The sequence below is a fragment of the Rhipicephalus sanguineus genome, chromosome 3, assembly GCF_013339695.2.
Source record: "Rhipicephalus sanguineus isolate Rsan-2018 chromosome 3, BIME_Rsan_1.4, whole genome shotgun sequence".
NCBI classification, from domain to species: Eukaryota; Metazoa; Arthropoda; class Arachnida; order Ixodida; family Ixodidae; genus Rhipicephalus; species Rhipicephalus sanguineus.
The window spans coordinates 72,573,231-72,583,486 of record NC_051178.1 but is presented as its reverse complement, the minus strand read 5'-3'; the positions used below and the strand labels follow the sequence as shown (position 1 = coordinate 72,583,486).

Sequence of the window (10,256 nt, the reverse complement as noted above, 5' to 3'; positions counted from 1 at the left end):
CGCGCTGTTCAAACAGAAATAAGTAACAACTGTGACACTTCATAGTTCGCGCTCGTCCTGTGTGTGTTCTTTTCGCGCGTCCTTCGTGCTTGAGCGATGCGCTGGACATTTTGAGCTGCTTTCCGTTCTTCGATTTACATTCCAATTTGTTGCTATCGCAATCACTGCTTGCCGATGCAGCGAAATTGTGACTTTTTTCTCCGCACGTGTTTGCTGCAACAATTCTTTTGAATTACAACCTGTTTACGAAAGTCTGTGATAATTTCGTAATTTCTACTCATGAAAAAGTGATGAGACCTAAGACATTGCCGATAACTACATACTCTTTACACAAAACCCCATCACAATCATGCAACGTTGGTTCATTATTTGGTTCTCACATTCCAGCAACATCACTACTTTTAACGCTCCGTCAACATTGCCTGAAGGTGCCCAATGTTAACATAGGACAACATTATCAACGCCGCTCCACTATTACAGCAACGATATGCGCTCTACGGAAGGTAAGAACGATTGAAACCAGTTGCCATTTTCTTGATATATATAAGGGCTTAATATTATCGTTGCTTCACTGCCACTTTACAAATACCAATTCGTATGCATTGGCGCAACGGTCACGCGACACGAGAATACTACTCAACCGATGAAATAAAGACGGTGGCGTCTAACATCGACGAAAAAGAGGGAGACAAATGCATTGGATGAAAGCATGTGTTTTAATGGCTCATGAAGTATATTCTATTTTTGCACAGATCTTAAACCCGACCGACAACAAAACGTTTCTTATTATTCATAAAAGTTCTATCGGGTGTGAACTGATGTTTCAAAAGAAGCTTTGAAGTCAGCACAAAATAGTTTTCTGAGGAAGAATTCGGTAGGACACACAAGCTGTGATCCATAACTATCATTATAGAGAAATTCACAATAAACATAGAAGAGTTATTGAATGAGAGTACACACTTTGTGTGAAGCCCATCAGATCCATTCGCATAATTTCAGCACTGTCAACTCTTGGATAGCGCAGAGGCCTTATGTTGACTAAGTTTGGCTGCTTTTGGCAAAGTTTTGGCTAATGTTGAAAGTCTCATAGCAATGCAACTAATGTATGGATGTCTGCACTTAGGCCTCTGCATCTCTTCTGTAAATGCTTGGCACACAACGACAGCTTTGTCTGATGAAATTCGCGGAATTTTCGCATTCATTACTTCGAAAAAAATGTTACTTTCCAGTTCATATTTAGGAGTATCACCGCTATAGGTGCAGCTTGAGCTTGCAGATTCTCACGCAAGCGCTCGAAACGTTGAAGAAGTGTTGGATTTCAGCGTTGCTGGTGAGTGAGTGATTGAGGCTATCCCAGTGCGACGAGCGCAGAGGGGATGGTGCCTCCCAGTTCGGCCAGCTTCTCGGAGAAGAGGTTCCGTACGCTGTCTTCCACGGCGCGCCGGATTTCCTCCTCGAAGACAGTGGTGAGCACAACGGAGAGCGCGTTGGCCACGCCGCTCAGCGCCCCGAGGCCGTGGATCGCCACGCGCACCCCTTGCAGCTTCTGCACCGAGAACTTTTTCAACTCGGGCTTGGCGTTGGGTGCCCTGCGAACAAGTCACGCTTTTTCAGACGGGCAGACACGACACAAGTAATTTTCAGCAACAAGAGCTTGAGTTGAGCGAGTTGGTTCATGCTAGATATCGTAGTACAGCGCGGAATACCTTCAATAAATTCAGTTGAAAGTCAGCGCTCTTTCCTGTCTCTGTTTTTCCTTCCTGCATTTCTTGCGCTGTACCTGCGATATTTAGACACGATACGGCAGTGTACACACACAACTACCTCGACCACACTACCGCTCACTCACAAAGATCGGCGACATAAAAAGATATAAGCCGAAACCGTATATTCCGACATAAAGCGCAGCAATTTACGCATTCTTGCTTTTAATTTTCGCTTTGAACCTTCATCTGTAGCGCTGTGGACCCTGTTATGCCTACATTAACTCTGTGTAAGCTACTTCTTTCCTAAGAATACCGATGCAAACAGTGAGTTGAAGAACAATCACTTGTTTACCTCTGCAATAACTTTCCGAGGAGTTAAACAATTCATGGAAGTCTACTGCGCCTAAAGTGGGTCGAGGGAGCGCCTCGTACGGTCAGTGAAGCTTCCCTTGGAAAAAAAATATCGGAAAAGGTCGTCTAGACGTCGAGGAAATATCGACAGTGCTGTCTCAGATCGAAGGAGTCATAAGCTCTATTCTCCTGACTTTCATAGAGACATATGCAGGAGAATCTTGCACGTTCACACTGTAGCCGAACGTTAACGGACGTTGCATATTAACTAGCCTGCTTGTACGAAGGTTGAAATCAATTCCGTATGAGACCGCCGATGAAGTCACCGTTAATTCCAAGAGAGAAGGCACCATGCGCCGGCAAGCCACTGATAGAAACGTTTTGGAAGCTATGACAAAAGGAATACCCACTGATGCTGCGATCTGCGCACTTTGCTGATAAAAGATTAACCGCATCAGGGAAACAAGTACACGTTGTATTAGTGCGCGCTGATAGAGTGCCTCGATGCGCGCGCCCCCGCTTAGAGTGGTGTCAGCTTTTGAAAGGGCCGATGCCGCCTCCTCGGCCTTGGCGGCAGCGTGGCCGCCATTTTGAATCCCCCGCCCGGTCACTTGTGCGTGGCGCGCGTGCTGTTTTTGGGTCGATGCTCGTTTCCCTCCAGTTTTATGCACTCGCTACCGTCATCATGGCCGGGTGTTGCGTGCCGCAGTGCACCAATCATTCCAGAAACGCTGGGAGCTTATCGTTTTAGAAGATACGAGGTTTCTTTGGACAGTAAAAATCAAACGTGACAAGCGGCATCCGAAGAACACATTATGCACTTGCAGCGTACGTTTCCGGCCGGTATTTCGAATGCACATCCAGGAATAATTCTGCCGGTGTTAACCTTGCGTAATAAATGGACACACTGATATCAGCTACATGCTCAAAATGCTTTGGTTCACGTGTGCATGAATCCTGCATTTTACTTCGCAAACATTCTTTAATGCACTTGGTTGGTCCTGCATCTGCCTTTGATTTTTGCTTTCGCTATTTTTGTGATTTGAAATGTATCATGGAATATATTATGCGTGTTTGTCTGCAGATCAGATCCTTCTTTTTTCTTAATAATATATATTTGTGAGAATTTACGTCCCAAGAACCCCGATATGATTATGAGAGGGACCGTATATGGTGGAAGGCTCCCGAAAATTTGACCATCTGTTGTTCTTTAACGTACACATAAATCTAAGTACGCGGGCCTCTGTCATTTCACCTCCATCGAAATGGTGCCGCTGCGGCAGGGATTCCATCCCGCAACCTTCGGGTCACCAGTCAAGCACCATAACTAAAAGCACGGCGGGTTTTTGTTTTTTATATTCCTTTCCGTGTTTCAAGTACGCCTTCTGTGCTGGTCTGATGCCCATGTATGTATGTGTGCAGTTAAATGTTTTTTTTTATCCTTCCCTGTTTCTGTGTTTCAAGGTTACATTTTCGTCCTGTCTTAAATAATTACGCAGTTCCTGTTTTTTTAATCATTTACGATCACTGTGAATCGACTAGTGGCAGTTGTGTTTTATTATGTAATCTGCGCTTTATTTGTGTAATTGCTTCTGTCACAAATAAATGGCGCACAAATAAATGGCCTGTGCACTGGATAATAACGCGCGCACACACACACACACACACAAACACGCGCACACACACACACACACACTGAATATCTTATTTCTTTGAGCAAGCATAATTTATTTATTATTAATGTAAGTCCTGAAGGCTCACATAGGAATGCGCATACAAACAGTTCTCGCGAAGCGTCTATGCAAAGAAGACGCATGAAAACAAGAAGACGGGGAAGCATTGTTTACTGTAGACACGTTATGTCAGTAAAAAAATACAAGAAGCAAAGTCAAGTTGTACAATTTGTACGTCATGGAAAACCAGTTAATGAAATAAAAACTCACAGGCTGCCTTATGCGTTCGCTTGAGACGGCTCGAAAGCGAAAGCCATCTTCTTCTTCTCCGTTTTTTGCGCACAAAGCGCGGTTTAACATTGCCTCCAAGATCGGAAGCACCTCACCTGGTTTTGCACTGCCTTCGTGATCTGCCCACTTTTGACCAAGCTGCGATGTCATGCGATAACGGCATCATATGACGTCACGCCAAATTTGTGAAGCTATGATGACGTCATATGATGGCGTCATCACGTGACGATGATCTTTTTGCATCCCTCGTCCCCAACGTCGCGGTACGCTGACGCCGTAGACGCGGGACGCCGACGGTCAAATTTCGCGTTTTAAAAAAGACGTCCGCCACGGTGGTATAGTGGTGACGGAGCTCGGCTGCTGACCCGAAAGTCACGGGTTCGATCCCGGCCGCGGCGGTCGCATTTAGGTGGAGGCGAAATGCTAGAGGCCCGTGTACCGTGCGATGTCAGTGCAGGTACCAGATGGTCAAAATTCATGGAGCCCTCCACTACGGCGTGCCTCATAATCATATCATAGTTATGGCAAGTAAAACAAAACCCTCGATATTATTAAAAGAGACATATAAACGACGCCGTGCATCTGCCGCACAAAGTGTAAAACAGTATTGGAAACACTCAATGATATGTGCATGCAATTGGGCATGCGAGAAAACCTACAGAAAAAGAAACTGCAGATACAAAAAGAAGGAAAAAGGCACTGATACTGCGCGCATGCAAAGTTTTACGGCATACTACTTAATAACGTATTCATCGTTTTGATAAGGACTCAAGGTGCAACTCGAGTGCCGATACAGTAGCGGCTACAGATTGTGAGCAAGAAATCTCAGCAATTATAATGATAAAGAAGCTTTCGTTTCATTTTAGCAGGATATTCGCACCATACTGCCCCTCGGCCCTTTATTCTGTGTACAATATGTACGATGCCATTTATAATAAACGAGTAAATTGTTCGCAAACTTAGCAAAATGAGCCGCCTTAATCGCGCTTAGGTAGCTTCGCAACACTAAATTGTGTGTGTTCAGATACATATACTGCTGCTGCTGACATGTATACAAATACCTTAAACGAATGTTTGTGTATTTGAAATGCAGAGCTTGCGAGAAATTAAGTAAGGCTTTAGACTTTATCGTTTCCGGCGTAAGGAAGAGGATTGGTTTTCAACATAACAGTCTACGTCCACCTCTAGCGCATAACACATGCACAGGCCGTCAGCTTACATGAATTACATGCTTCCTTAATAAACATTTAGGCAACAACAGCAATAAAAGCTGCCCAAGCTTCAGAAAAGAAAAGAAAAAGAGAAAGCTCACTAGCGTGCACTTATTTCCGGACGTGTCTGCGCACCGCAAGCGCTTTGTGTAGCGCGTTCCGCATGCTGCCGAGCTGCGGCGGGATTCGCAATGGCGGCCGTCGTAGCAGACGACGCGCCTGTCCTCACCCTCAGCGGAGCGCGCGGGCATCAAGGCACCCTACGCGCTGACAACACACCACGCCACCTATGGAAGTTTGCGAGGGTTGTGGAAGTATACCACAGCGCTGATGGTGTCATTCGTTCCTGGAAGGTCAAGGTGCAAGGATGTCTTCTAATGGTCAGACCCATACAAACTCTACTCGCTTGAACTGTGTGTCGAACTTAACCACGTGGACGGTAACGTTTTATTGCAGCTTTCGGGCTGGGTAAAGGGACGAAGAACAGCACGAGAGCACGTACGAGACGCGGCGACGCTCGGAACTGCAGGGTAGGGTGGTTCAAGCTCAGCTTAGTAAAAGTATCTTTTATCTCGTGCCTGTCTAATGGAGTTGAGTCTGCTAGCTGAACAAATAAACTGGCAGAGAAGCGGGTCAAAGCATTTATTATACATATAATCGATGGCGGGATAACCGACAAATCAGAGCTTGGCTAGGCTACATTGTGCGATATGGGCTTAACGAAAATGCTGCGAAGGTGGGTGCGAGACCGTACCCTAACTCGGATTGTTTCTTTAATCAAACACAACCACTTGCGAAATTCAGACTTCACGTTTAAAATGTGAACTAAAGAAAACCTCGGCGTACAGGTTTCACACGTGCTTACATATAGGGGACCATTCATAGAGAAATCATTCTAAGGTGGCCTTCTAAAGTTTGCCAGATATTCGACCATGTAAGCTCTCCTTGGACAGTTACTCGCGGGAATTAGAACACTGAGTAGGTCAGCCAAATAATTTTCACCGCCGAGTTATCGGCGACATCTTCTATCGAAAAGAGTATTAATGTTATTTTTCGATATTTCTCCGGTTTCTTCTGCATACCGAGAGAAAAATTGGTTCTGAATGTCAGGGACTTTGGAGCCACGAACGTTAAATGGGTTCTACATGGCACGCTTTACTACTTGCACAGATTTTTATATAGGTGAACGTACCAACGCGTTATTGAGCGAACTACCAAGATTTAGCAGTGACAGTAAGAATTAACATGTGACTGCCCTTTTCGTTAAAACAAGGCGCTACGGGAAGGCGTTTCTCAGTCGTCATAGCAGATACACCGGGTGTCCTAACTCAGGGGTCTCAAACTTGCGATCCGCCTACCTCTCGCTATAGCGGTCCGCGGCCCGAGCATAACTCGCTTCGTCCAATATTTCTTTTTTAAATAATTGTGTTCATATGAGCTACACAGGCATGACTGGTCTAAAGCATTTTTTTATGAGGGGCCCCCTGCGGTCACCATGTGTTGATACATAACCGTGAAAGTATGCCAGATATTCAACCATGTAAGCTCTCCTTGGAGAGCTTACATGGCTCAAATTCGGCGTCAAGATTTTGAGTCATTTCGGAGATAAAGATAGGTATCGATATGCTGTTGGAATGCTGGCACCAAATACTCTCCAGAAATGACCCATATAATGTAATATTTGAGAAGGGTCTTCCAAATGGCAATGTCAGCTGACATTTTGTACAAGCCTTTAGTCATTTTTAGTCAGGTTTTAGTCATTGTGGAAGTCATCGATATGCTTTTCGACACCTGAGGACAAACTCGTTTCAGAAATGACCCAAATGTGACATATGGGAAAAGCGTTCTTTGAAATCACAACGTTGGGTAACATTTTGTTCGAACTGAACCTCCCCTCCTCATCCCGCTGCGACCATCTTCAATGTCCCGGTCCTTGTGGGGCAAATTTCATGACTGCGGCCCGCTGGCCGAGGTGTGCTTTAGGCCCCTGCTTTAGACGTTGCTGACTTTTCTTTTTTCGAAAATAGGCCAGAGCCCGCGAAACTAGCGAAATATGAAACAAACGCGCGCTCGCACGTTCTATACCTACTCAAGCGCTTCTAAGAAAACGTTGGAGGATAGACGGCTGCATTCGTTTATCCCTGTGTTGTAGGTCGCTAGAGCGCGTTCAGTTGCTGCAAAAAGCGGCAAGCCATAACGTATAATCGCGCAGGTGCGTCAAATGGGAAGGCTCGTAACGCGCTTACAGTATCAGAGTAAATGCACGGCCTCCGAGATTCGCACGGCCAAGAGTGACCTCAGGAGGCTGCGTTTGCCGCATTGAAGCGCATTCCTTAACTGATCCACAATAATAGCGAACACATACTACAGACTGCACAGAACGACACAGGACAACTGCTAGTCGTTCTGTGTAATCTATAGTTTGTGTTCGCTAGCATTATGGATTCACTAAGTCAGTACCACTTAGCTAGCCCAGCTAAACGCATTAAGCGTATTCCGTCCTTCTTATTTGTATCGACAGTTCTGTAAGCTTCGTCACGCCAAAATGACGCTACGGAAGAAGAATCGGAAACAGGGGGCACGCTGCTAATCAAGCTCCGACCAATCAACGGTGGCCGAAATGAACAGTCCACTAAGTGAAAAAATGGAGGATAGCTGCGCTACACAGCTTTTTCGGCACTACACAGCTAAAAATGCACTATAGAATTATACCAGTGCGCTTGCGATCACACTCAAAGTGAGCCGCGCATCAAAAGAAAACAAGGAAAGAAAGTGCTCAAGGTCATGACGCGCGCTGACGTACGGACGTAGCTTAATTGCCCTCTTGTCATCCAAAGAAGCTCGCTCCAAAGGAGGGAGATTGTGCGGAAGCACACCAGCATATCTTATTCAACGTGGTCGTATTGTCGGCTCACGTTGAATGGGTTCGAGCAACGCTCCCACGACCTAAGCTTCCGCCCCAGTTTTCTACTAAAGTTGAGCCTCATTATAACGAACACTGATATAGCGAATTAATGGCTATAGCGAACTAAATAAGAACTTTGGCTGGTCACGCTTGATTTCATTGACATTTGTTCTTTTTATAGGAAAACCGGAAAGGTCACAACAGCCCTGATATCGGCTGTAACGAAGAAATACTTGGCTTGTGCGAGGCTTAAAACTCGCAAGGTAGCATAACAAGCAAAATGAATGTTGGAATACAATTCACAAACATATTAAATGCGAGGCATTTCTTAGCGAACTTCTGCGACTATCTATCTATCTATCTATCTATCTATCTATCTATCTATCTATCTATCTATCTATCTATCTATCTATCTATCTATCTATCTATCTATCTATCTATCTATCTATCTATCTATCTATCTATCTATCTATCTATCTATCTATCTATCTATCTATCTATCTATCTATCTATCTATCTATCTATCTATCTATCTATCTATCTATCTATCTATCTATCTATCTATCTATCCGCCTATGACTTTGTGCTCTCGTGGCTGTTTCGTTAATGGGATGTATACCAAAATTGCCATGGCATGGCATCAAGCACTGTATGACAACATAAATGACAGGTCATAACATGAAAATCATGAGATGCATGTCACGAACGGCATGATTTACATGCCACGGTCTTGGTGCTCGTGCGGCCGTTTCGTTTTATATATACCAAAATCAGTACGGCGTGACAATAATGTGTGACGAACATAAATGACAGGTCTTAATTGTGCAAATCGTGACATGCATGTCGTGTACGGCATGATTTACATGACCTGGTCTTGGGCGCTCGCGGCCGTTTAATTTAATGGATATATACCACAACTGCTATGTCGTGACCTGACTCTATGACGAACATAAACGACAGGTGGCAACATGAAAGCGTGACATGCATGTCATGTACAGCATGACTTACATGTCATACTATCACGTGCTCGCGGCGGTTTCGCTAGCTTGCCATATACCAGAAGTGGTGTGGCTTGACATGACTCTGTGATGAGCATAAGCGACAGGTTTTAGCGTGAAAATCATGACATGCTTGTGATGTACAGCATTATTTACATGCCACGCTCATGACGTGCTCGCGTGACTCTATGACAACATAAACGACAGCTGGAACCATGAAAATCATGACATGCATGTGATGTACAGCATGATTATATGACACGCTCATGACGTGCTCGCGGGCGTTTCGGTACCTTGCCATATACCAAAAGTGGTATGGTGTGACATGACTCTATGACGAAGATATACGACAGGTGGCAACATGAAAATAATGATATGTATGTCATATGTCATGTACGGCATGATTTACATGCCACGCTCATGGTGCGCTCGCGGTCGTTTTGTTAATGTGATATCTATCAAAATTGGTATGGTGTGACCTAAGTGTAAACAGAACATAAATTACAGGTGGTAACATGAAAGTCGTGACACGCATATCATGTACGGTATGATTTACATGACACGGTCTTGGGCCGCTCGCGGCCATTTCGTTAAATGGATATATAAAAATGGATATATGTATGGCGTGGCATGACTGTGACAAACATAAATATCATGGCATGTGTTAGGTTTTGGCCGCTCATAGGTCGATTGTGCAGACGGGATGGCGCGGCACTGTACGTTGTACAAAGCTTCTTTCTCGGCTCTCTCGGCATGGTCTTTGACTGTGCAATTATCAACGAAAGCAAACTGCAGGGAGCAGCTCGCTCCCACGATGCCCACAGGGGTTCCGGGTACGCGACCGTCCTCGGAGGTCGGCTCTTCGGGATTACAGCCCGAACGTGTGGGAAAATGTGGAGGGCAAAGATCTCCCGCCCTGTGCCGTCGCTCGAAGCAACAGTATGCTGACCACAACAAAGGCGCGCCGACGGCAAGGAAGGGTTGTCGCAACAATGCACGGTCCGAACGCGGGAAAGACGAGGACACGCAAATTGTTTCCCGGAACCGTCCTGACGACTGTCACCGGGGGCTCGACTCGATGCGCGTGGGAAATGGCGCGAATGCCGCAGGGCTGCTGCGAT

General features: G+C 45.3%; 1 protein-coding gene across 1 annotated transcript in view; it reads right to left on the bottom strand.

Moving 5' to 3' along the window:
- Positions 1 to 687: 687 nt before the first annotated feature.
- Positions 688 to 10,256, bottom strand: part of LOC119386731 (uncharacterized) — a 52,781-nt gene continuing 43,212 nt past the window's right edge. Inside the window, exon 5 of the mRNA XM_037654015.2 lies at positions 688 to 1,589. Within this exon, the coding sequence (XP_037509943.1) occupies positions 1,349 to 1,589 (241 nt within the window). The 3' untranslated portion in view covers positions 688 to 1,348. The remainder of the gene's footprint in view (positions 1,590 to 10,256) is intronic.